The following is a 27,401-nucleotide window of genomic DNA, read 5'->3' on the forward strand; positions in this document are numbered from 1 at the left end:
GGACTTCTGGCCCCCAGAACTGTGAGACAACACATTTCTGTTGTTTGAAGCTATCCAGTTTGTGGCACTTTGTTATAGCAGCCCTAGGAAACTAATACAGAACTCCATTTGCAGGTATTTAGATTCCTGTGCCAGTGCTACAAATCATAACATGGCAGGGTTAGGAGGTAGGTCAGATCTGAAATTTGATAACTCAGTCACAATGATGCTGGTGACGATGATGATAAAACAACCTCATAACCCTTACTGAGCATTTGCAAATACCGCTGTGCTAAGGGATTTTGCCTGAACTACATGTATTAGGGATCTCTAGAGAAACAGACCAACAGGATGGATGTATATTATATACGTACAATACATATTATGTATATAATATATGATATAAACAAAATATATTATGTGCAAGTGTACTTCAACAAGTTCAGGGAAAGATAGAACTGAAAGATAATACAAATCTTTCCGTGAACTTGTTGACATACCCTTCAATAGTATACGTATTACAGTATATGAATCAGTCAATCCTCACAATCCTATGAGTTAGGTACTATCAACAGCCCTATTTTGTGCATGAGGAAACAAAGGCCAAACGTTTAAGTAGCTTGCCTGAGGCCACCCAGCTCTAAAGCGGTCAAGCCGAGATTCAAACCAGCAAATCTGGCATCAGCGCTCATATTCCTGGCCCAGTACGGTGTGAGCACCATCAAAGGTGTTGGATTGCACTTGGTCTTTTTCTCAAGATCTGGAGTGGGGCCCAGAAGTCTGCATTTTTAACCAAGTGGTTCTATAGGGTGTTTGCAAAGCAGGGAATTAGAGGATAAACTTATTCTTAAGCGGTGTGTTAAAAATGACCTTTTCAAACACTGGGCTAAAAGTGTTTTTAGATGAAATAATCTCTAAATTAAAGCAAAGGATCCAATTGTTAATCTGAAAAACAATCAATTAATACATTTCAGAAAGTCTGAAGGGTATTCAGAAGGTCTGGAAAACGTGGAAAATAGAGTACCTTTCTCAAATTAAAAATAGTCCCATTGCTGTATGTTTAGACATATTGCACCTGAAAACATACTCAGCCTATTCTCTGAAGAACGAACTAACATATTGTTTACAAGCTTACCCTGTTATTCCCAGTTTGCAGACACCTTGTATTTCATGTGCTCTCAGTCCACACCCTTCGAGAAATGTTGCATTGATTTTCATTCCCTCATGGCCCAGTCTACAAGTGGAGCCCCCGGAGTGAGGCTGCCCACTCCTAGGCCTGTTGTTTCAGAGGATGAGGGAGAACCCCAAAGGGGAGACCCTGGAACAAGATAAAACGTGATCGACTGTGCTGCTAAATGGAATCGAGAGTATCTCGATTACTCTTTATGTAGGAGGAGAATTAATTACTACCTGACCCAGATTTCATTTTTCCCTGTCCCCGCACCCAGCTCCACGTTTTCTTATTACCTTCTAAGATACTCTAAATACTATAGCTATATACTTGTTTTTTCGTTCTATTTAGTGAGCTCCACAAAGCAGGGATCTTGGTCTTTTTGGTTTGCTCATGTATCATAAGTGACCAGAACAAGGCTGCCACATAGTAAGCACTCAATAAATAGGTGTTGAATGAATAAACAGACGAGCAGTTTGTGTATTCCAAGGAGCGCAAACCCAGGGAGGAGGCACATTTACTGGGAAGGTAGCAAAGTCCTTCCCTCACTTGCACAGACCCCTTCCAAAGAATCCTACTTTGGATTGTCAATTTTCTATTCATAAAGATGGTCTGCCAATTCTACATGCTTCCAGTTCACAAAACCTGGATAGGTTGGCAGGGTCTCATAAAATCAAACATAGAGCAACCATATGACCTAGCAATTACACTCCTAGCTACGTAGCTAAAAGAAATGGAAGCAAGGATTGAAACAAATATTTGTACACCACTGTTCACAGCAGCGTTATTCACAGTCGCCAAAAGGTGGAAACAAGTCTACTGCCCATCAATAGATGAACGGATAAATAAAATATGTTATACGCACACAATGGAATACTATCCAGCCATGAAAAGGAACATTTCATACATGCTACAACTTGAATAAATCTTAGAAACACATCTACTGAAAGAAGCCAGACACACAAGAGAAAATAGTGTATGATTCCACTTCCATGAGGTACCTAGAACAGGCAAATTCATAGAGAGCAAAAGTAGACTAGAGGATACCAGGGCCTAGGGAGAAGGGAGAACGACTGTTTGATGGTTACAGAGCTTTTGTCAGGGATGGTGAAAAAGTACTGAGTATAGACAGTAGTGATGGTTACACAACATTGTGAATGGTTTTAATGCCAATGAATGGTACCCTTATGAACGTCTAAAATGATAAATATCATTATGGATACTTTACCACAATAAAAAAGGACAAGAGAGACAATGAACTCAAGTTTTAATTCTTCCTTTTTTGAGTTTCGGTTTTATCAATAACAGCAAAAACTGTTAATTGTAATCATCTATCTTCTGTCTTTAGTGCAGGATAAGTACCCAACAGGAGACATTAATACTGCTGCTATTTCATCAGCATAGGATTATTGTGAAGATTACCTAAATTAATACTTGTGAAAGTACTTTTTAAATGGCAAACTGCTATACAAATACAAGTGCTAAGAAACATTAGGTGTTACTGTTCCAAAGGCCATGAAACTGGTCAGGAGGATAATTCTTTCCCACTGATACGCCACATGGGGCCAGCAGAATACATAGGTTTCCTTATTATATGAAAAGATATTAGGAAATGAAAGCATAAAACTTAGAGGACAAGTGTCTTTTATTTACCATGAAGCTTACACATGCTCAGGCAACTGCTTGAAATAAGTGCTAAAGACATACAACGTATTCTTTTCTTTCCTTTCAGGCCACTACTAGTCTTACTAAATCTACTGCATTTTCAAAATAATGAATGTGGACGCTAATATAATTTCTTAACCACACCCACAGCCTACTGACAAATATTATAGCTCAATTCACGTCTCCATTCTCATTTAAGTCAGCAATTAAAAATATTTAATTAAGGAAACCATCTGGTTCCCTTATTAAAATTATTACCCAGGAAAGAAGGCCGGCCTTAACATTAGCACAAGATGACAACTTCTGAATTATTGCTGAATTACCATGAACTTTTTTAGTATTAGAATGAAGAAAGTTCTTTTCAATGAAGGGTTCTGTTTACCTCTGGCTTGTAATACCGTTGAGTATACGTTAAATCAATTATCAGTCCTAGTTCTTCATTTGGTTCTCGGGTTTTGTTAAAACGATTCAAAGGGGAAAAGTGTTCTTCTGGAGCAAGTTTCTCTTCAAAACTCTGTCAAAGAGAACGAAATAAGAAAGAGCAAATGTGTGCTTAAAATCCTGTGTTATATTATACATGTATTCAAGCCCTGTGATGCTAACTTACAATGGGTTTTGAAGGAAAGTTTCTACTCTTCTGGAATGAAGAAGCTACATAACAATCCTTTCATCCAGTAAGACCAGAAGGAAGAAAATAAGCTCAATTCTACGCAGTTATTTCTATGCTTATTTATTTCCTGTTGGTCTCCTAACCAGACTGTAAATTCCCAGAAGGCAAGAATCACACTGACTTTGTTCACCACTGTATGTCCAGCTAACAACTGGACTGCCCATCATATCGAGTGCTTCTAAATATTTCTTAAATGTCTACATGTATGAAGGATGGCTTTTATTGCGAAATATTCTTTTGTATATGTGGCTTATTTTTGGACTTTGTACTCTGTTCTATGGATCTGTCTGGCTATTCAAGGGCCAGCAACATCACTTTTTTTTTTTTAATTAATAGACTTTAGTGTTTAGAGCAGTTTTAGGTTCACAGCAAAACTCAGCCAAAGGACAGACTGTACTTTCCCTCCGGGACCATCAACATTTCACCCAGGGTGGTCCGTTTGTTACAATCGATGAACCAACTCTGACACATCACTATCAACCAAAGCGCATAGTTTATATTACCTAAGGTTCACTCCGTGTTATATATTCTATGGGTTTTGACCAATACAGGTGGTCTTCAAAAAATTCATGGAAGGATTCACATTACCTTTTAATTCAACTTTTTCACCATCTTATCCAAGTATCCTCTTCTACAATGACACGTATCCACCCTTCCTTTTTGTATCACACACAGTAGTTTCACTGCCCTGAAAATCCCCTGTGCTTCAACAACACACTTTTAATATGATTTAATATCTGGTAGGGCTAGAGGACTCCCCACTCCACCTCCATTATTCTTTTTCAGACTTTTCCTGGCTATTGATGTTTATTTTTCTATGAGTTTAAGAACCTGCCTAACTCAGAACATTCCTATTGACATGATGTTATACTTATAAATTAACTTGGGAAGACTTCTCAGATTTGACGGTGAGTCTTCCACATCATATTGTAAAAGTTCTGAAGAGTAAATTGCTTAAAAGGCCATCTCTTCAGCCTGTTTCTTGCATAGACGTGGAGCTGATGGATCAATTATCATCTCCATCTATTTGAATAATAACTAACATCAGATAGCTAATTTAAGTCATAAACTCTTTAGTAAGACTTCCTTCATTAACTCTATGTGGAGTCACTTCTCCCTCCTTTGAATTCTTAAGTATTTTTTGCCATAGCATTTATTTGACACTTACATCCTATTTCATACTCTAGTGTGCTTGGGAAGTGACTGTCAAGTATTGAGCCTGTTTTTCCTTGGGTGTCTTCTCTAAGAAACACAAGAAACCAATGCCACATTTCACTGCCGCACACGGATAGTTCATCTCCCTAACTCTACTACATGTACAGGAACTACACTGAGAGCAGTTTTACTTCTTCACAATCCCCTCTATGGTACTTTCAACAACCCCAACACTGAAGAAAACAAGTATACACAACTAGAAGAAGCCTTTAATTAAGACATTGGGCAGCAATGATGTGTGGCTGTGGGGAGAAAAAGAAGTGAAGAGTCCTCCGCTTTTCTCTCCTCTTGCCGATGGACTTTCAGGCAAGGGGCTGAGCAGTGACACTTCTGAAAGCACAGGAGTCAATTTTAAGAGGCCATGGAGTAGGAACTTCAAGAGTTAGGACAATAGCATAGACGAGGAGATGTATAGGAAAATATTCACAGTAACTGCAAACGTGGGTAAAGAATCCATTCATTCAACAAAGATTTGTTAAGTTTATCTTACATGTCAAACATTATGCTTGGTGTTGTTGGATGTAGATGTAAATAAGAACCACGTGTTTATCTCTCAAAAACAACTAATTTTGAAGTCTACAGATGCAGAAAAGTTGACAGAGCAGGTGAAAAGGAAGCCTGACCTATGGGTCACAAATTAAATAAATTCCCAAAACATTCAACATGGGCTTTTCCTGATACTAATCCCTGCTATATTGGGCAATTTTAACAAGATATGGAATCTAGATGACAATAATTGTCTTCACCTTCTCTACTCACTTTTTTTATGCATGTGTCAAATGCTTTCCCAACCTATTCCTTTCCTAGTTCAAACAAAAACACAACCTTCGGAGTTTCCATGTTCAAATCGATCTTGCTGATGCAGAGCATTTGTGGTTGTGACAATAGGAGGGAAGGGGTCCTACTGGCATCTAGTAGGTGAGGGTCTTAGATGCTAGACAGCTTGCCAAATTCAGAACAGTCCCACAAATGTGTCCCGCATACAGAATGACTTTTTCGACTGTCCTACTCAACATTAATATGAGTTAAAAGAACTTCATATTTATGTCATCCTTGAACCCAACTCCATTTCACAAATAAACTGAAAGGAGTTTTTGCACATTTTTAACGTGCATAGAATTTCACAGGATAGTAATAACCTTGTCAACCAAGTGAAGACGTACTTTGTTTTGTTTGCAAGTCTACTAAAAGCTGTTCATTGCTATGAAAAGCCCTACGCCTAAGTCAATATAACCCACCTAGAGCAGTCTGCATTTGTAGTTCTTGCACTCACGGTGCAAGCAACTATTTCTTCATGTCTTCTAGCATAGTTGTGTCCAAACATTTACATAGTGAAATACTATTACTTTATTACAAATTAGTTTCCCCAAATTTATTCTATATCTTATAGTGGGGGTGTTACACTGACTTTTTTCTTTCAATCTATGTGTGGAAGTAGATTATATTTTATCTATGAATTTCATTTCAGGAATGGGCATTACAAAGTATCTGCTATAAAAAGGGAAAATGGAGGGTGAGAGGGTTGAGAACCAGTGTTCCACATGGTTAATTCAGATTTCTGAAAGAATACTGAATCAACTTTTGCTTACCTTTTGCAAAGGAACTTGGAAAGCAATGAACCGAGTCCCAGGCATCCGCTGTCCAACTGGGAGATAGTCTTTCCTCCTATTAGATATATATTTTATTAAACAAATTGTATGATAGGCTTGTCTCCCTGCAGAGAATGAAGAATCCTTGAAAATGGGAATCACAGCCCACACAGCATGTCCCCGCTTTTCTCTGTTTTGCATTTTGCTATTCCACTTATTCAATCCCACCTAGTAACAACCCAGACTTTCCTTCTTCCTGTTTCTCCATCTTGAAAACAGATACAAGGCAACAAAACAGTGCGAGATTCCCCCAAATAAAGCATAGTTAAAACCAAAGATGACCAGAACTTCTGTACCCCTGACAAAACTTGGCCCAGTACCAAATGCTAAGAAAGCATTAATTATACATTGACTGAAAGAGTTTAAATTCAGTTCTTTGACTTCACAGTTTATTTTTGGTCTTCACACAACTGATGCCATTAAATTCAACCAGTAGGGAAGTCTGAGTTCCTATTTTAAGAGAAAACTTGATAGAAAGGGCCTGTGAACTCCAGGTGTCACAGTGAAAAATAATATTTGAGTTGACTACTGTGGGATGAGTTTTAATTAACTAGTGTTAATACAGTATATCTGCAGCACAGAAAGTGAGGAGAAGAGTGGAAAGAGATGGGGATGGAAAAGCAGACAGGATCCCAGACCATGCAGAACCTTATATTACAGATATCGAAAAGGAGTTTCTTTCTATTCTTAAAACAATGTTTTTGACGAACGTTTATGAGCAATATTCCGATTACAATTCAATTTCAGTTTTTAACAATTACCTATTAAAAGAAATTTCCTGTGTGAAGAATGTATTGAAAGGAAACAAGTAGATGAATGGACACTAATTAGGACCCAACTGCAATAGGTCAGGCAAAACGTGTGTTGAGGAGCTGATAGAGAGAAGTTGAGAGATTCAAAAGATACTCTGGAAATAGAAGGAGGCATGAGATGAGGGAGAGGAAGGTCTCACGGAGTAAACACAGTTCACTTCACAAAGTCCCCAAATGAACCGTTTGCACGTACAGAGGAAGGTATCTCTGCTGACACCTGCTTGGAAGCAACAGTATGCACTTTGTGTTTCTGGAAACAGTACAAACCTACCTTCCATGTAAGGTCTCAGGGCGGTACTGCTGGGTTCCTTTTCTCAAACTTCTATCTTATTACTCTCTTTCTCTGTGCCAATATAACACAGCTTGGGGAATTGAGGGAGGTTCCATTTTGGTAATTAAGGAGTGTTCCCAACACTAACAGTTCCGCCTTAAAGCAGTCCTTCCGTACTCTCACTGACCAGCAATGGCCGGAGCCTCGCTTTTAAAAGAATGGGGGGTAGGGGGAAATCACAGACACTGTCCCTTTCAGCGACTGCGGGTGGCGCAGCGAGAGGGTCACTGCCTCTAAGGGACAAGGGTCGGAAGGGGCGGATGGGCCGAGCGCGCGGCAGTGACAGTGAGAGGCGGCGACTACAAGACCTGAAGCCCAGGCCGGAAGCTACCGGCTGGAAGGGCCATGCCCAAGCCCCAGCGCGTATTACCTTTCAGGGATGTGGTTTCCAACCGCGCCCTTCTTCTTAGCCGAGGAGCGTCCAGAAAAGTGGCGTCCCAGACCCCAGCCACCCAAGATGCCGCCCACCCGATACCAACAGGGTCAAAGAGGCCAGCCGGGCGCACGCGGTGACAGAACAAGTTCCCAGAGCGAAGGCGCCTCCGCAGCAAACACGCAGCGCCCCGGCGCCCGCTGCTGCGCATGCGCCACCGCCGGTCTCGCCGGCCTCACCAGGCCGCTTACCGAGGCGCTTGGTTTGTAAACAGGGCTTTGCTGGCTACAGCGCCCTCCTTAGCCGACAGCCGGTACTACAGGTCGATGAGTTCGTGTCTGCGCCCTTCAGAGTTCAAAACAGGACATGGGATGGAAAGTCAAGTCCTCCTGCTACCAATCCCTCGTGTGTTCCCCCAGATGTTTCCAAGTGCTTCCATTCACATTTTGAATATTGTGTCTCTTTACTTTCACACATATGTATATCCCCTATTTTTATACAAAAGCAGCATGCTATGCATATTCAATACATCTTGAACACGGATGTTCACGGTCAATTTGTATGCACCCCATTCAATTTTTTAATGGCCGTACAGCGTTTGATTGATTATAAGTAACATGATTAAAAGTATCATAATTTACTTAACCAGTCTAATATTGGTGGACCTTTAGTTGTTTTGCGGTTGTTACTGTTTTGTCTTCTGTTACAGACGATGCTGCAACGTGAACATCCTTGTACATATATACACCTATCTCTAAATTCCTAGAATTAGAATTGCTGCAATGGAACATATACAAACTTGAAATTTTGAACGATTCTGCCTAATTACCCTTTACAAATACTGTAGCAATGTACACTGCCTTTCACAGCCTAACTGTTACTGGGTTCCTATCACATGCCAGGTATCATGGTAGAGGTGACAGCATGTATTTACATTTTAGGAATACCAAAACATAACAGAGAGAGATAAGAGTGGAGCTCAAGTCCAAGATTTCCACCCAGTATCAAGCATAGGAATCTGTACCTGTTAGAAAAACTCTGACACTGCTACAAGTGGAACAGCAAAGGACAGCACGTCCTACAGTAGTTCTGAAGACAGAATAGACTACTAAATTCCAGATTAAACTGTAGCTAATTATAATAACAATTTTTAGTTTCCAATTTCTGAAAGTACTTTACATGCATTGTTAGTAATCTTCACAACCATTTTAGGGCTGGGTAAACTAAGGGTCAGAGAAGTCAATGTTATTGAATAAATGAATGAACGAATGACTGAAGGAAAGGGACAAAAGACCACTAGCTTTAACATTTTTGGATACTCGTATCTCAACAAATTTTAAATCTACAAACACTGAAAATTTCCACATAATTAAAAATGGGTCATTATTGCTGGATTGCTAATTAGGAAAAAAAAAGACAGAAGTTGGCATCACACAGATTGCAAACTTACAAATATGCACATTCATATTTGGTATTAAATTATAAAATACTCCTTTGGAATTTATAGAAAAAATATCCAGAAGGTGTATGGTTACCATAATGTACAAATGGTACAAATATCTATAAACATGACACCATACAAAATGTGACATAAGTCTGTCAGAAACTAGAAATGCTGTATTAGTCAGGGTTCTCCACAGAGACAGAATCAATAGGATATGCTTTAATTCCATGAGAGAGATTTATTAGGGGAATTAGCTCACGTGGCTATGAAGAAAAGTCCCACGATAGGCCGTCTATAAACCGGAGCCGGTAGCGTGGCTCAGTCCAAGTTCAAAGGCCTCAGATCCAGAGAAGCTGATGGTGTTCTTGGTATAAGTTCTGGAATCCAAAATTTGAAGAGTCTCAAGCCCTGATGTCCATGGACAGGAGAGAAGAGTGTAACTCAGCTCCGGTGGATCGAGAGAGAGCTTCACCTCTTTCCTCTGTCTTTTGTTCCCTCCGGACCCCAGTGGATTGCATGGTTCCCACCCACGCTGAGCGTGGGTCTTTCACACTCAGGCCACTCAGACTCTCATACTAATCTCTGCTGGAAACACCTTCATGGATGCACCTGAAAAGATTGCTTTACCAGGTTTCTCAGCGTTCCTTCATCTAACCAAGCTGACAACTAGAATTAACCTTCAAAAATACTATATTGATGTTGTACATCCAGTTTGCTAAAAGGCACAAACTTTGGGTGAGAACAAACTCAGTTATAGTTGTTGACACACACAAAAACCCAGATCTGGGCAGAATAGGGTTTCCAGAAGGTATGGGAACTGGCAAAGAGCAGGCTTTTTTGAAAGGGAGTTTGTCCAACATGAGGTAAAAGTATGTCTTCACCTGTATGAATACAACCCCAAAAGCACAGGCAACCAAAGGAAAAATGAACAAATGTGATTATGTCAAATTACAGGGCTTCTGCACTGCAAAAGAAACAATTAACAGAGCAAAAAGACAACCAAGAGAGTGGGAGAAAATATTTGCGAACTATACGTCGGACAAAGGATTGATATCCAGAAGATACAAGGAACTCAAACAACTTAACAGCAAAAAACCAAGGAACCCAATTAAAAAATGGGTAAAGGAGCTGAACAGGCATTTCTTGAAGATACACGAATGGGCAACAGACACATGAAAAAATGCTCAACATCACTTAGCATTTGAGAAAGGCAAATCAAATCCACTTTTAGATACCATCTCACTCCACTTAGGACGGCTAATAGCCAAAAGGCAGAATGATAAATGCTGGCGAGGATGTGGAGAAAAAGGAACCCTCCTACACTGTTGGTGGGACTGCAAAATGGTACAGCTTCTATGGAAAATGGTATGGAGGCTCCTCAAACAACTACAGATCGATCTACCATGTGACCCAGCTATCCCACGACTGGGAATATACCCGGAGGAATGGAAATCATCATGTCGAAGGGTTACCTGTACTCCCATTTAGTGCAGCACTATTTACAATAGCCATCATTGGATGAGCAGATCAGGAAAATGTGATATATCTACACAATGCAATACTGCTGTGATATAAAAAATAGTGAAATACAACCATTTTCAGCAACATAGATGGACTTAGAAAAAAGTATATTAAGTGAAATAAGCCAGGCACAGAAAGAGAAATACCGCATGTTCTCACTTATTCGTGGGAGCTAATAAAAATAAATAAATAAACATACAAACAAATAAATGGGGCAGGGGGAAGAAGACACAACAATCACGATTCCTTGACTTTGTTAACTGAACGGATATGATGTTGATGTAGGGGACTGGGGAGAGGGAGGAGGCAGGGGAAGAATTGGTGAAGGGACATGAAGTCAACGACACTGTTTACTGATAAATAAAATGCTTTTGAAAACTAACAAAGTGTGCCTTCACAAGCACGTCGTACAGCGGATTGAAAAGTATAGGACTAAGGGACATTCGGAGCACCAAACAGCTAAGGTGACACTAACCATATCTACCAGGATCTGGCAGGGCCCAGGCACAATGTAGGCGTTTGAGGGATTCCAGACTTTAAGAAAAGCAAAAAGAGAGAATGGATAGAATAAAGAAGGGCCTCAGGGGTGGATGGCCTGGGTATTTACACTGAGAGAAGTTCAGTTATCCTGATGGGTACGAAATGCAGGGAATGGGTCTCTGGAGCAAGACAACACCCTGACTATAAAAACTGAGGCTTTAGTCAGGGTAGGACTTGACCAAGTTCCACAGTGCTAGACTGAAGCTCTTTAGGTTCTTCCTCCTACATTTCAGATTTATTTTAGAGGTTAATATGATCCTGAGACTGGGAGCTAGAGTTAAGTGTCTAGAAACTGCGGGGGAAAATAGTTACAGAGGCTGGGGACCAGGAGAGACCAAACTATGAGAAGCATTTGCCTAAATAGAATTGAATGTTGCAACTGAATATTTTAATATGTAAACATGTTCTTGTTCTAACCACGCTCCTCCCTATCCATGTCACCCACCCAAACCTGTGCTAGCTATGGATTCCCTTGATTTCTATGGGACCATAGAGGAAATAGAGACTGGTTGGCTTGCAGACACTTAGCATACGTTGTTAGCCTCACATTACATGTCAGTATTGCGGAAGTAAGCTATGTGACAGGGGAAGCTAAGCTCAAAGGGAAAAGCACTTGGAAACTTAAACCATATGTCTACCCTGCCACACCTTTCACAATTTCTTCTCAGATAAGCATCACCCCCACAGACACACACATACAATCACTGAAAATATTCAGATTGAATATTAAGCAGTAGAAGCATTATTGGAACAGATGGGAAATATAAGTATAAAAGCAATAATGAACCTTTTTCAGGGACCCCTCTTTAATTTTCTCCACAAAAATCCATCAGGTCAAGTTAGTTTGTGATGTTTCAAAATAAAAAATCAAGAGAAAAGAACGTGCAATATGTCTTACACTGCTGGGTTCTTGAAAAATAGGACTACGGGTGAAAAAAACATGAAGAAAAACCAAAGCATTTAAAAGCAATCTATATTCTACAAACATAATAATGCATGGCATAAATAAGGTAAGATGACATTAAAAAAAAAGCAAAGACATTTATGACTATTCTCTTCAGTATACAAATTCATGACAGCTTCTGGACTCTCGCTACATAAAAAGACATACACGTTGAAAAAATATATCTACACACACACAGACTGAATTGTCTGTTCTACTAGTAGAAAATGAGGCCAAAGAACGTCCACTTGTTTCTTACAGAAACCAAAAAATACACCAGTCTCTTTTTTCCTGTGCCCTTGCCTTACATGTTCCCTATTTTCCAGTGATGTCTTCTTTCTCTAACTATTCTTCTCTTCATTTTGCCTGGCATTGCACCCAAGCATGGCATACAAGGAATCCTAGATGCCCAAGATTCTATGGTGGCTGTTTACAAGGGAGAGAAGGCTACAGTAACTGCCACACTGGATTCTCTCGTGTGAGACGAGAGAAAATATCCCAAATGCTTCCCACGTATAAAAGAGCAGGATGGCAGAATGTCTTCATGGTGCAAGGAGCCAGAGGGAGCAAATTATGGGCAAAGGAATTGTGACCACAGACCAGATGAGGGAACGTCTGCAATTACCTGTATCTTCAACCACTCTGGTGTTGGCTTTGAATAGGAAGAGTCCATTTTTCAAAACATCAGGGCACTGAAGAGAAGACCGCTGCTTCTTGAAGTTTACAGGAAGTAACATCCACGAGTATAAGAATGCAACATCAAGGCTCATCTCAGAAACAATGCCTAAAATGAAGGGGAAGGAAGGAGAGCAGAAGAGAGATGCAAGTTCTGGCACCACCTGGCCCGGCCCAGCCCAGCCCAGCCCAAGGAAGGTAGGATTCAAGGAGAAGAAACTAAGAGCAGAGCCTTGGATTACATCATTCCCTACAAGGCACACTCAACCAACTTCACCCTAGTCTTCAACCAAAGCACAAAAAGAGCCCTCTAATCCCTTCCTTTGCTCCCTGAAAGTTGCAGTAATTTCACTAAGCAAAATAACTGAAATAGTTTCAGAACAACTACTATTGCTCACCCTATGTGTCCCTTTCCTTCCTCCCCAAGGATATTAATTAACTGTATATATAATATATACTTATAAATGTATAATATTGTATATTACATTAAAAATAATATACAAAATATAAATGACTATTAGTTTATTGTATTAATGAACATCTATAAGAAGCACTGAGATGATCTAGGGGAACGTGGAACTATCATGTCTGCCTTGCAGTATTTAACCTCCCCAGAGTTCAGACATTTCGATGCTGCTCCTGCCACTCTCTCCGTCCAATCTCACCTTCCTGTTGGAAATTTGACCTCCCTATTGGCTATTGCATACCTTTAAACTGACTGTCTCGTGACAACATTCGCCCACCAACCTACCGCCACCTGGTAGAATCTTGGGGTTTCCATGGAATTGTGTGTAAATAAACTCGAATCATCACCAGTGGCCAGTGGCCAGTGATCAGTAACCTCTGTACTGGACACATGCGCCCTTTGGCTTCTGCCACCCAGACATCCTCCAGTATCGTCTCCTCATCCTGGGTATCCTCAGCTGACGTTTCCTCTTCTCTCACCATGTCAGGTAAGGACAGAAACTTTCTAGTGTTTCATTAGATTTTTCCCGCCTAAATTTAGTAGTACAGTCAAGACGGTTTAGAATAATGGAGGAAAGTATTGAACCAGAAATCTGGAAACCTCATTTCAGTTTTGGCTCTGACATTTACTAGCTGTGTAACTTTGGACAAATCATTTACTCTCTCACAAAATCTGTTTCCTCATATGTTATATTAGGATAATAGATTGGTTATTCTTTCTGGTCCCTTTCTTTTCTAATGTTAAATCTTAAAGGGCTTGTGTACAGAAAATGAAGGTAGAGACTTCTTGAGACTGTTTCAACAGAAACAGAGAAAAAACCTCGGTGGTGTAGAAAACTAGCAACATATGCCAAGATGTTTCATCTGTAATTGTCTCCCTCTCCGAATATTTTCAGTTTAGTATTTCAAATTCAGTGCTGTTCAAAAAGTAACATTCACATGTTGTGACATTTTCTTTGTAACCTAGGTGAAAAAAAAAGAGGGAGAGGGGATGGATAGTAGTGGGCCAGAAGGACCCACATATTCTTCGGGCAAGGAAGTTTGGCAGTGATTTCATGAAGCACAGGCCAACAGGAACTGAGAGGGACAAGAAAATATAAAAATGAGGAAGGACAAAATAGATGAAAGAGGTGGAGCACATGGGGGAATTCTCAAGAAAAAAAGAAGGCAGTTTGTGATGGAATGTTGAAGGAGACTCAAGATTCTAAATTAAAGCGGTACGATCATAGAGGGAAATCTCCTCAGAGCAGGGCAAAATGAAGTCAGCAAGTGCTTAGATGACCGGACTGAGAAGGAAACTAAGGCTACAATAGGGTGTCACTAGGAAAAGCAGCTTGTCAGAAAAGTCATATCTGGTTACCTGGCTTTTTTCTGTTGCTTCTTTGAACTCAGATGACACTTGACAGTTTTAAAAATGAACAGTGAAGAAATGTTTTAGAAATGATGCTTCCCATGAACAAGAAATTAATAAAAGTGGTTATCTAGGGGTCTGGATGAAACAGATTTTTAAGTGGGTTTTTTTTCCTGATTTTTAAACTATATGAATTTTTCTCCTATTAAAAATAAAATTGTGTTTTCAAAAAATGATGTATCCTACCTTGCATCGGAAGGACAAATTCCTTTGCGTGATAAGTAGCTTTCAAGTCAAAGCTGCTTTTCATTTTTACAATTATTTTCTTCCTAAATCACAGTGTGTGCTGATTAACAGTCATTAACCGTTTTTAGACCTAAGAATGAAAAGAAAGACCTACGTAAGAATAAAAAGAAAAAGTCAAGCACCACATCTCTAATTCCACGTTTATGAAAACAACTTCGTGGAGTCCTTTGGGTTGTTCCTGAATTCTGATTCTAGAGGTGATTCTCTTAGGCTTTGGGGATCACATTTTCTTAGATGTTGAAGATCATTATAATCTATGTTTTCAGGATAAATATAAAAACCTTCATGATACTTTATTTTCTGCTTGTTATGTGACTATATTAATTGAAATATCTATTTGAACTAGGATTAATACCTGTCACTTGCTGGGTAATATTCAGAGAAATAGGAATGAGCACAATAATGGAATTCCTTTATGGTTATTGTTTTGCTCTCCGCTTTTACCAGTTTTTATTAAAATGTTTGCTGGCATATATTATGGGTACCTATACATTCACATTTACTGCATTTTTCTTTTTATTACACATTTTTTGTTAATACGGTTTCTCGGTCTATGTGTATTAGTTCATTGAAAATCACCTTCTATCGTGGTCTGTTTTTGGTTAATAGTATTCACTCAGAGTAGATAATATTCGCTTTCATAATATTACATCTATGATAACAGAACTTCATTTATGAGTAAACTTACTAAGCTTTGACTCTTGCTATATTCGTTATACCTCAATTTTCATTAGTACCTATGTATTCCATTTAGTACTGTGATGTTACGTGTTTTTCATGACTTTTGTCTTATTGTCTTTCCAGAACTTAATGATCTTCCTTCATACAAGTCATATGTATTACTTCCATTCATGTATTAATTATAATTGTTATTATTATTCTAATCACTATTTAGAGGAGTAAACCAAAGCTCAGAGGGTTTAAATAACTTTTCTTTCCCCAAAGGCATGTCTTGAGAAACAGGCAGGTAGTCATTTTGACTTTGGATCAGAAGCTAGGCTTGAAGAGGGTAAAGAATGGTCCTTTACATTTACCCACTGGACTGGCTTACATGTGAACTCTAGGGAATGGCATGTGAACTACCCAAGCAAAACGAGACCAAAGATTGCAATAGTAGTAGCTGTACAGTTTACTGATGCACACACACAAAACATTGCCTGCATTTAAAGTTTTATTTCTCCCAGTTTCTGGCCTTTGCTCAGAGCAAGACTACTAGCAATGGAGTCAGGGTCTGTAACCTGGTAATGATACGAACATAATGAGAGAACTTGAATAAGACAATCTGACCTCTCTGAGCCTCAGTTTCCTCACCTGTAAAATGAGAATGTTAAAACAGAAGTTTGCTAAGGGCCTACTACTTCTACAATGCTTCAATTCTAGGAAAAAGTTAGGAGACAATGCTAGTACAGGCTCAAGGGAAAGACAGGGTAGGGAGAAGTTTGCTTCTAACCTCGGGAATAACACATGAACCAGACGACTTGGGTCTTCTGCACATTTGTGCCCAAGTTGGAGAAGAGGCAGTTCCTCAGAAGAGTATCAAAGTGCTCCAGCACTTACAGACATCATAAACTTTGACTTTTGGTATCTCAGTGAGTATTGGTATTAGAGACTTCCTGATTGCAACAACCTTAAGATAATGCTGTTCCTTAAACCTAGTGCAAGTTTATCAGTCTCACCATTTTTTCATCATCCTTTTGTTTCCTGCAGAAAATTTCCAAAATTCATCTATACTTGGAACTGCAAAATCTCTTCAGCTCTCTCTTCCTGTGGTGAGCCATGCAGCTTCTATAACAGCTGGAAGTGTCTGCAACTTTGCCAGCACCCCTGCTCCAGCTGCCAATTCGGCATGGCTACTGCCATCAGCCTCTGGCACTTCTTTCCAGCCACTCATAGGTAGTGCCTACCCTTACCAACATTCTAACACAGCTATGTTGTCTGGAGTTACTGGCCAGAGCCAGCTCTCCAGTTCAACTGACTCCTATCCAGGTAGTCTGAAGTGGGATATCACAGGAAGCACTGAAACAAAGTCATCTTCACTTGAAGACTACACTGTCACGGTCATTGACCAAGACACAGCTGTTTCTTCTACGTCTATGGCAGCCCAGTATGATAAAACTTCAGTTGCCCATACTGTGGTCCCTCTGTATCCATCACTGTCTGCCAGCCTTGTTCAGGGGACACCATCACAGATTCCAAATCAGGGACATAGTCTGTCACTTCCCTACCAGGAGAGAAGCCAGATGTATTACTATAATCAAGGCACATTGGGGCATATACTGTGTGGAGAGCTTGGCCTCTGCCTGCAGTCCTATGGCTCTGTGTTGTACATGGGAAGTAGGGCCTCTGCCCCTCAACCAGATATAGTGATGGTGCTGGAGGAGGTTCAGTCTACAAGTGTCCTCACACCAGTCTCCACGCCTGGAACCTACTGCTCTATGTCCGCTCGAACCAACACCGAAACAGGTTTTCAAGGTGAGTACAAACAGCAAGAAGGGAGAGGAATGCAGTCAGCATTCCAAAGGAGGGTCAAATCTGCAGCTCAGAAGTGGTGAATCCACAGATAGGTAGAGTTTAAGTCCTGAGAGTTTAACCACCACCATTGCTCAGTGCTCTCCATTTTCAGACTCCATATAGGTGGGAAGGTGGGATACTACAATGCCATCTATGCTACATACAAGAGAACCTCAAGGACACACCAAGAGATGCCTCACTTTTTGCTGTCCTGCTCCTCAGTCTCCCTACACTACCACACTGTAATTAACTACCTTCCCTGATCTACTACTTTAGTCTCTTTGGAAGGCACTTCAGAATTCTTACGTGGTAGTGAGAGTTTAATTTTCCTTAATTTACAGCAGGATTTCAGACCTTGTGTTCAGAGATCCTGCCCAAAGCAAGCCGGCTCAGAATGCGTCCTTGCTTGTGTATTTCATGAGGAAGAGCTCCACTCTCTCTCCTCGTCCATGACATGAAGTGTTCTTATTCTCTCAGAAGACTGGAGAGAATTGAAAGGACCCTGTATGAGAATGCTAGGCTGTATAAAACATTTCATAGTTCAAAAATCACGTTCACTTTTTTGTAACTTACAAGAACCCTATGAAATACAAAGAAAACCAAGAAACAATGACATCAAATGATCACCAGTAAAGTATTCCAGTCACTGCCTATCTTTTAACACACGGTCCTGTCCATGGTCCTTAAGAAGAGCTTGTGGAAATGCCTTGCCCACTGCTGGAAGGTGCCTGATTGCTGTATTTGTACATAGGGGGAGTATCTCACTTACCCAGGACTGACTTTTTCCTTGATTCCTTTGTAGTGATGGAAACTTCCCTGGGGATGGAGACTTCCCTGGGGTTGCAACCTTCAAGCCAGGAACAAGCAGAGAATAAGAATTCGGAAGAGATGAAAACCAAGCTTTCGAAGCCTCTGGATGACGACCAGATCCCAATAGAAAACCAAGATCTTCCACTACTCCCTTTAGCAATCCCTGATATTCGCCAGATTCTGGCGTGCATTGATCCTCCTGGTCAAACGGAGCACCCTGGTCCTGAAAATGCCAATCTGGGAAAGAACAGCCTGAGTCTTGAGGACCAAGGGACACTTGAAAATGGGATTGAGTCCAGTAGTGGTTTTACAGACACCACTAAACTGGTGGAAGATACCCACCTTCCCCAGCTCTTGAATTCCTCGAAATATCTTGACCAATCCAAAGATCTCACAGCCATCAAAGCCAAAGAAACCGGGGACATCAAGATGAATCAGGTGCAGGAAAAGCCGAGTGTCATAAAGGGTCCCTCCAATCAGGTCAGGAAGAATAGGCGTAAAGCCTCTGAGCCTGTCAGTGGTGCTCCCAGAGCCAAAAGCCAGCCAAAGAACCCAGAGTGCCTGTTAGGGGGAGAAGTGGTTGTTTGCAGTGCTGCAGCCAGTGACGGGGCTCCTGTGAATGGGGCCAAGCATCCTGACAGCAAACCTCAGAAAGCTGCATCCAGCAGGATGAGCAAAACTGAGAGCCACGGGCAGGAAAAAAAGAGAAGAACCAGAGAAAATCACACCAAGAAAGCTGGTGAGAGTAAGCAGCCAGGGAACAAAGTCCAGGCAGAGGAGAAGCCAACCATTCCCAGGAACAAGAGGAAGAAAAATCAACCTGACCTTAGCCAAGAGGTCTTTAAAAAGCCTCGAAGCAGACTAGGCATGCACATGCTGGAGTCTGTGCAGGTTTTTCATGCACTGGGGAGGAAGAATGACAAGAAAGCTGGGCTCTCTTCCTCTCGGGCCCTAGGAAACTCTAGCAACACCAGAGAACCCCAGCCAGCCCGAGCTATCAAACGACAGCTGGATACCCCATGGAAGGGTAAAAGTCCTGAGAAAACTCAAGTCAAAGCCCAGAAACGAGATGGCAGAGCTGAAGAGGAGTCTCCATCTCCATCCCAGTATGAGCTGCCACCTCCTGGGAAGGTCAGGTTGATACCTTTGCCTTTTCCGACCCTTGACAGGCCTCGACCTCGACCTGCTCCTCGGAGGCCACAGTCTCTGGCTTCACATAGGCCTGCTATGGCTTGCTCTGCCCAGCCTGCTGCTGCTAACTCAGTCAATCCATCCCAACCAGCTCCTGCCAATGCAGCCTTGACAGGTCCTGCCAGGCCAGCTCAGCCAATTCCAATCAACACAACCCAGCCAGGTTTGACCAACCCTAGGTTGCCCAGTGTCCCTCAGACGGCTGCTCCTGGGCCCGCACCCGACAAAACATCATCCTGCACTTCTCTCCAGCAGGGGCCCATTTCCACTGCTGTGACCAAGCTCCAGTCTCCACCCAAGCCTCAAACCCAATATCCACTCCAAGACTTGCGCTACCAACGAATTCCATGGAGGAATCCAAATGTTCCTGAGCCGGTAATGTCAACGCCCATTACAAAAGAGCAGAGGCCAGAGCGTGAGGCCATGAAGAAGCAGGCTCAGCAAGAGCGTGAGAATGCTGCCAAATATACATCTTTGGGGAAAGTGCAGTATTTCATCGAGAGGGAAAAAGAGATGGAAATTGCTAGATACTATGGCTATGCAAAATAAGAGCTTCTAAGATTGTTGGTGCCACTTTGGGTACCAGCTGGTTTTCCACATATATACTGATAGACACAACATAGATGTAGATAGATAGATAGGATATAGATAGATACGAATATAGATAGATACAATATGCATATAGATAGATAGATACAAATTTCTCTATTCCGATATATTTTTAAAACTGAATTCAACTGAATAAAGACATGTAATAGAATTAATAGATGAGTAATAAAAAAGCCTCTTGAGTTTTCTGATGCTCTTAGCTGTTGCTTTTCTTTGGTGGTGGTGGTGGGGATCAAAGGCTGCATTAGAGAGAAGGAAATGAAACTTGGGTGGAAGAACAGGGAATAAAGGGATAAGAACTGAGGAAAGAGGAAGCAGCCCGGTTCAGGACTAGGAAGGCCATAAGGGGGGAGGTTTTATGGCTCATAAAAGGAATCAGAATTAGGGGAAATGGCAAAAGTAAGACGCAGAGTCTGAGCTTAGGTTAAAAGAATAAAATTTGGATAAAGTTGAAGATGGCTGGAGATCAGTCTGGGCTGACCAGAAGAAATGTAAAAAATCTCTCACAGAGGATGGTTTTATGTCTCATGACCTACCAGATAGCTTTTTAGAAAACACGGTCAGGACATATCTCCAACAGGTTTGGGTTACCTTCTGCATGTGTGAGTAGAGCTGGGAAAGGTGAATACTAAACATAGGGGAATCTACCAGGGGAGTGGCAAGAGCTCAAAGTTATCCTGGGACAGGTGATAACCCGGGGCCTAGCAAAGTGACCCGCAGGAGCATGAGGCTCACCCAAAACAGGGCCTGGAATATAAATCTCTACGCACTCAAGGCTTATGAACCGGGCCGGCAAGATGCATTACTTCAGTTAACCTTGGCAACGTGCAAGGCCAATATTATTTATCACCGTGCCACTTTAGTAGCAGGTTCAGCTGGGGCTGGGGTCGCATTGCACGCAAAGGAGCAAGGCCTCCATTGGAAGCCTACGAGCCCCCCAAGTTCTCAGTGTTTGCAAGCGCCCACAGGCGGTCAACCTGGCTTTCAGAGCACAGCATCTGGAGGTTTCGGGTGGACGAGATCAGCTTCTGGAGGGGCCTTGAATATTAAGGTGAAAAGCCCAACAAGTTCTCCACCGACCCGCGGGCGCGTGCTGCCTTCCCGGACCTTCACCATCAACCGAAGCGCTCGAGAAAACTCGTCCCGGAGCGTCCATTTCTAGGTGAGAGCGGGGGTGCGCGTGCGCACTTGGCGGCCGTCCGACAGCCAGGACGCGGGCGCCCAACGGTCCAGAGCGCTCCTCGGGCGTCCTGGTGGCGCGCGCGGGAGGGAAACCGGGTGGGAGACGGCGGGGGGAGCGCAGGAAAGGCAGGGAGGGGGCAAGGGAGAAATGCGGCAGCCGACCGTCACCACGGGAGAGTTAGTACTTTACAGCAGTAAAACTGGTCTTTGAGGTATAATTCGCGCAACGGAAAATCGACCTTTTAAAAGCGCACAGTTCGGGCGACACCACGCTAAGGGTTGCGATCCCCTTACCGGTCACAAAAAGACAAAAGAAAAAAAAAAAAAGCGCACAGTTCGGTGGCACTTTGTACGTTCAGAAGGTTGTGCACCCATCACCACTGTCTAAGCCATACCATTTTCATCATCCGAAAAGGAGACCTCTCCACCCCCTCCCTCCTTCCCCTGCTCCAGGCAAGCAGTAATTTCTACCGATTTGCCTTTTGGGGACATTTCATATACATGCTGTAAATGGAATCACACAGTGTGACCTTTGTATCTGGTTTCTTTCACTCAGCATAATGTTTGCAAGGTTCATCCATGTTGTAGACTGTCAGTGTGTCATTCCTTTTCACGACGGCAGAATGTTCTATTGTCTGGACATACCACCTCAGTTCATCTATTCAAGAGCTGCTGGACACTGGGTTGTTTCTTTAGTCATTTACATGTAGAGAGAGTTTATTCTGTGCCAGGCAGCACCTGGCTAAGGTACTCACCGCATGTCACAGATAAAGCGATAGTGTCAAGGATTTGCCCAAAATCATGTGCTAGCAATTGGGGGAGCAACTTTAACAAAGTCATTCAGACTTGGGAGGTAATAGATTGACATGAGAGAACATTAGAAAGATGCACAAGGGTATTCAGTGGAAATTCACCATTTTCCCCATTTCTCAACCACCCAGTTCCCTCCTCCCTGAGAGACATCTACTTTTGCTACTTTTTCGATCCTTCCAGAGAACTTATTTATTTGTACCCCAACATGATGTATGTATCCCAATGTATTGAATAATGTGTCCCACTGATGTGAAATGTCATTTTTGTGTTATCCCAAATTTCTATGTTTATTTGCACTACCCTTTTCAGAACTGTCCTGGCTTTATTTGCCTTTTATATTTGCCATTTCTCTAGAATCATTTCTATCTTCTTTTCCATTTTCAAATATATATATATATTTTTATTTACTCTTGTGTTTCTTTTAGTTTGGTCTTTATTTCTAAATTTTTTTTTATTTTTAATTCTGTTCTGAGTTCTCTCAGGTCTTTCAATTCTGATTTATGTCATTCCTTCATATTCTTTATTGTGATACAATACACATAATGTAAAATTTACCATTTTAACTATTTTTAAGTGTACAATTCAGTGACAAGTCGATTTATAATTTTGTTCCACCATTACCGCTGTCCATCTCCAGAACATTTTCATGATCCGGAAGAGAAACTCTGCACCCACTAAATAATATTTCCCCCTATCCCCTCCATATTCTTTCATCTTTTGGACGCTTTTCCTAATGTCTCTTACCGAGTTTCAAAGAGCGGGTTACCGTTGTGACCTGTTTTGGGGGCCTGTCTTTTCTGACTTGCATTGTATGAGAGAATGCTATTCTGGCCCTTATTCTCTTTTTTCTTGAATACCTTTGTATGGAATTTGATCTCAATCCTTTTCCGTTATTCATTTTTAGGCGAAGTTAGTTTTTCTGCACTTTGAAAAGGAAGTGTGGTTGTGGATAAGTTTTCTAACTTCCTAACTTCTCTTTCTTACTTAAACAGTATTCAGAAACATGGCGGCTTGCATTCTGAGATGTCTGGACTCTGTCCCCCTCCTCAACTTTTATCCTTTGTGTCTGTTGTTCCTCTTAGCAGTTTCTCCTCGGTGTCGGGCCACATCCTGAAAAGGGGCCTCGCTGCAGTAGAAGGGCTAGACTGCATCAGCCCTTCAGATTCTATCAAGGGCCACTTTACACTTACTCACATCAGGTCTGGGCAAAAAGCCCTGCACTTTCAGTCTGCTGTGCTCGAATTGGTCCATGTGCTTTCCAGTAACATCTGCTGGCAGTTTGGAGGCCTCCTGTCTGCCACCCCCTCTTTCGCAGATGCTGATAGCAGGTACGTCTGGTGCCTATCGGTGGTGGTTTTTCCCACCCTCTTGTTCTGGGGATCATAGGGAAAACTTTGTCCTCTAGTTTTGTGTGTAAATGTTACTCATAGGTTTTTGAGGTTATTTGGTCTATTTCCATGAGAGAATTTGGGGAGACTCAAAAACTACACTGTTGCCTGCATCTTTCTGAAATTCTGCTCAATCTTGGTTTTCATATTTTTTTTCTAAGGGATGACCGGTAAGGGGATCTTAGGCCTTGACCCGGTGTTGTCAGCACCCTGCTCTCTGAAGTGAGCTAACCGGCCATCCCTATGTAGGGATCCGAGCCCTTGGCCTTGGTGTTATCAATACCACACTCTCCCAAGTGAGCCACGGGACGGCCCCCATAATTTCAAAATATTTTGGTACACGTGATGCAACTTGTGTGCAGTTTGGGATATTTATGGTTGCAAGCATCAGAAATAGGCACTGAATAACTATACTAAAAAGTAAGCTATTAGGAGAATTTGGGGTAACGTATCAGTCAGGGTTCAGTCAGAGACGCAGAACCAGGAGAGAAGCAAAGCACCGGGGATTTGTCACAGGGATTTGATCTTGCCCAGCTGTGGGAGCTGGTGAAGTAGTCTCTGTAAGGCTCTCATTCTCAGGTCTGAGGCTGGAGCTTGTAGTCAGTGGGGCAGTTGGGGAGGGGAGATGGGTGTAAAGTGGGGAGAGCAAGAACACGCTGGAACCCACCAGCTGAAGACCAAATGGACAGACTGAAACTGTGCCTCTGGCCTTGGTGGCTCGCGTGTCCTACAGAAGTCAGGATCCTTCATCACAGAGCTAAACACGCATACCTGGCTCAGAAGTCAGAGGAGCTGAAGGAGGGTTCTGGGAAAGGTAGAGCAGTGCGGATCTGGCAGTTGTGAAGATTTAATGAGCAAATACATGTACGGGGCTTAGAACTGTGTTTGGCACACTCTCTGTGCTCAACACAAATTTAGTGATTATTTCCCCACACTGCTTCAGGATTTGTGGAAATGTGAGACACAGTCTCAGATCTTGAAGAACTTAAAATGTAGTGAAAGAGACAAGATCAACATATGGAAACAAGAGCCAACAACCTTGGCATTCACTGTTAAATTGTGCGATGCCACCCTGCGTAGGAATCGAGAAGAGGGTCAGAGCAGTGCAGGAGGCTGGACCTAAGGAAGGCTTGACACAAGAGCTTGCCATGGTCTTGAGGGATGTGTGGACAGGCAGGGGAGATCGCCCGGAGTGAAGATGGCGGTGATGGGAGAGCGTGTGGCATGATGGGGAGAAAGAAGGCCCAGCAGAACAGAAAGCACACTGAGCACAGGGGCAGAGGCTGTGGCTGTGTTAGTAACGCCTTCCCGGGTTCAAGACACTGGGCACCGACTCCACTGGGTAATACAAAAACGGGAGGTGTGTGATGAGGCACAGGGATAAATTCGTACTGGCCTGGCTGAGCCAAAGGTACAAAGCTCAAACTATGCCGCCAGGGCAGCGTCTCTCAGAGTCCTGGCCCTCTTTCTTCTGGGTCAACTGCGTTCTCAGGCAGGCTCTCCCACATGGTGACAAAAGGGACCAGGCATATATCATCCCAGCTGAGCAACCCTAATGGGCTGAGAGCACTTTTTCCCGAACAACTACAGAAAAAGTCTCAGGACAGAGGCCCCTTGGGTGGCTGGGCCATAGGTCCATCCCTGAGCTGATCGTAAAGGTCAGGGAGAATGAGTGCTCCCATTACTCAGGCCCAATCCTCTGCCTGCAAATTCCAGACAACACGGGAGCAGTGGGGTGGTTCCCACAGCCAACTCAAGCTGAGCATGCCGCACAGCAGGTGCCTTCAGAGGGCTCCGTCCCAGTCCTGCCCCTCATGAGCTCGAGGGCCCTGGACACGTCGTTCAGCCTCTGCAGGCCTGTCCCTGTAACCTGTGAGATGGGCAGTAGAGAATCTGCCAGTCTAATGGGGTATGGTATGCATAAGCCTCTCAAAGGCAGATACAGCCTCCCTCAAATCTAAAGGTCCATTGTTAAAAGGAGACCAGCCGGATAAGAGAGAAGAATTAAAGCAAATTCATGGGAAAGAGTCACCAGCATGAGTGTGAGCAGAAACCACAGTCCTTAACGGCAGGGGACTATGCACCCATGAGGTGCTGCGAGGCAATTCTTCGATGTTGGATACTAGGGCATACATTGCCAAAAAATAAATAACTTGCAAAAGAGTCAACATGGTAACAACTGTGGGCCTCAGCCGACAGAGACTCTCATCATTAAACAGCAGGGGAGACCAGGCTCCAGTTGCGGGCCCTGGGCCCTCCCTGTCCTCACGGTTCTGTTATGGGCATCCTGGTAAAGTGAGGAGAAAAATGGGACATGTTAAATAGTCCAACCTGCATTGGGAGAGGCCGCTCTGAACAGGGCTGGTCCCTTGGGCTGGACTGTAAAGCACAAGCCCTAGTGTGGCCTGAGTCAGGTGACCCTGGTGCTGGTCTCCAGGGAGGGGCAATTTCTGAAGTCAAGGTGGAAGAGAATAGAAGCCCAATGAGTCATACCCCCCCAGCAGTAGCCATGAGGAGTGCTCAGCACACAGCAGGCAAAGCCTCCAAGAGAAGCCATTCAGATGCATGTTCTGATGGTGACCCTCACCCAGAGTGACTACTTGTCCTGGGGTGATGCTGGTCTTTCAGTGCAAAGACCAGAGAAAAATGCCATTGAAACCAGGATGAGTTGGTTTCACCCAATGCGCTGAGTTGTCCTCCGACCTCTGGGGAGCCTACGAGGGGAGGCCCACAAGTGTGGGGGAGGTGAGGGGGGAGGAAATGGGGCCAATCTGGACCTTGCCTGCCCACGCTTTGGGGGCATTAGATAAGGAGAGAAGCCAAGTTGTCTGCCCTCTAGTGGTTCGTCATGTACTCCAAAGCAGGTGACACTATCTTTGCCATCAAATACGGAAGACTTGCAAGCTAAGAGAGATAAAAGTTCTACAGCACATTAGAGGGGAAGAAAGAATGCTGCCCTCTGATCATGGCCTGAAAAGCAGGGGCTCCCAACGAAGTTAAGGAGGAAAAGCAATAATGAAATGTTGTGATGGAGGGAGAGGTGGAGGCTCTGGCCTCTTCTTTCAGGCACAGAGCTTGTCATACTACTATACTCAATAAATTCAGAGTCAGGTAACTGATAATCTGCTGTGCACCAGAGGAATTACCATACCCTTTTGTATTCATTACAGCTTTGGAAAGCAAAGTTTATTATCCCCATTCTACTGATGGGAAAACCAAGGCTCAGAGCAGTTAAGTGAATTGCCTGAAGGAACGGAGCTAGAGTGTAGAAGGTCCAGGATCCCGTCAGTTCCGGTTCCATATCTGGTGTTTCTTCTACAGCAGGCTAAGTGACTCAGGTATTGATGATGCATTCCTCATACAGAGATCCCCTGGGTTTGATTGACTTCGGCAAATTTTGCCAACTTGGTTCCCTTTTGACAAGTTCTACAGGACATTATAGAGATTAAGAAGGAATTTTGTTTGCTGTCTTTATTTACCAGAAAAAAGTAGGATTTGGTTTGGGAATCAGAACTTACCTGTCAGGCACTGTCTGCAACACCTGTCACCAGTAGTGTGGGTGTTCCTGCGTGGAGTAGGAGAGGGCCCTGGGAAAGTAGGTGAGGGGCCATTACAATGGGCTGGCCTGAAGGATCCTGCGAGGGGAACATGAGGAGAATCACTCTTGCCTGGTACCTCACCAGGGACAGGAGCAGACTCAACTGCCAATAATGGCCCTTCATCGTTGGAAGCCTATAGTCATCACATTTATTCAACTGCACATATAGATCGTTAGGCTAAACAAATC

The 27,401-nt window shown here is 42.7% G+C and overlaps 1 protein-coding gene and 1 long non-coding RNA gene across 2 annotated transcripts; one reads left to right on the plus strand and one right to left on the minus strand.

Annotated features, from left to right (window-relative positions):
- Positions 1 to 2,442: 2,442 nt before the first annotated feature.
- Positions 2,443 to 8,060, minus strand: LOC134362953 (uncharacterized). Its single transcript, XR_010021669.1, has 3 exons — positions 7,863 to 8,060; positions 6,290 to 6,365; positions 2,443 to 3,329 (listed from the first exon to the last, which is right to left on the minus strand). It is a non-coding gene; the product is annotated as an uncharacterized LOC134362953 (long non-coding RNA).
- A 5,784-nt stretch (positions 8,061 to 13,844) lies between these two features.
- Positions 13,845 to 20,156, plus strand: LOC134362679 (uncharacterized protein C2orf78-like; the record flags this gene model as incomplete). The annotated part of the gene is made up of 3 exons (XM_063077856.1): positions 13,845 to 13,941; positions 16,818 to 17,582; positions 18,424 to 20,156. Coding segments are annotated over exons 1-3 (2,595 nt in total), but the record flags the coding sequence as incomplete, so codon positions are not given.
- Positions 20,157 to 27,401: the final 7,245 nt, after the last annotated feature.

This window comes from Cynocephalus volans, chromosome 14 (assembly GCF_027409185.1).
Source record: "Cynocephalus volans isolate mCynVol1 chromosome 14, mCynVol1.pri, whole genome shotgun sequence".
Classification (NCBI taxonomy): Eukaryota; Metazoa; Chordata; class Mammalia; order Dermoptera; family Cynocephalidae; genus Cynocephalus; species Cynocephalus volans.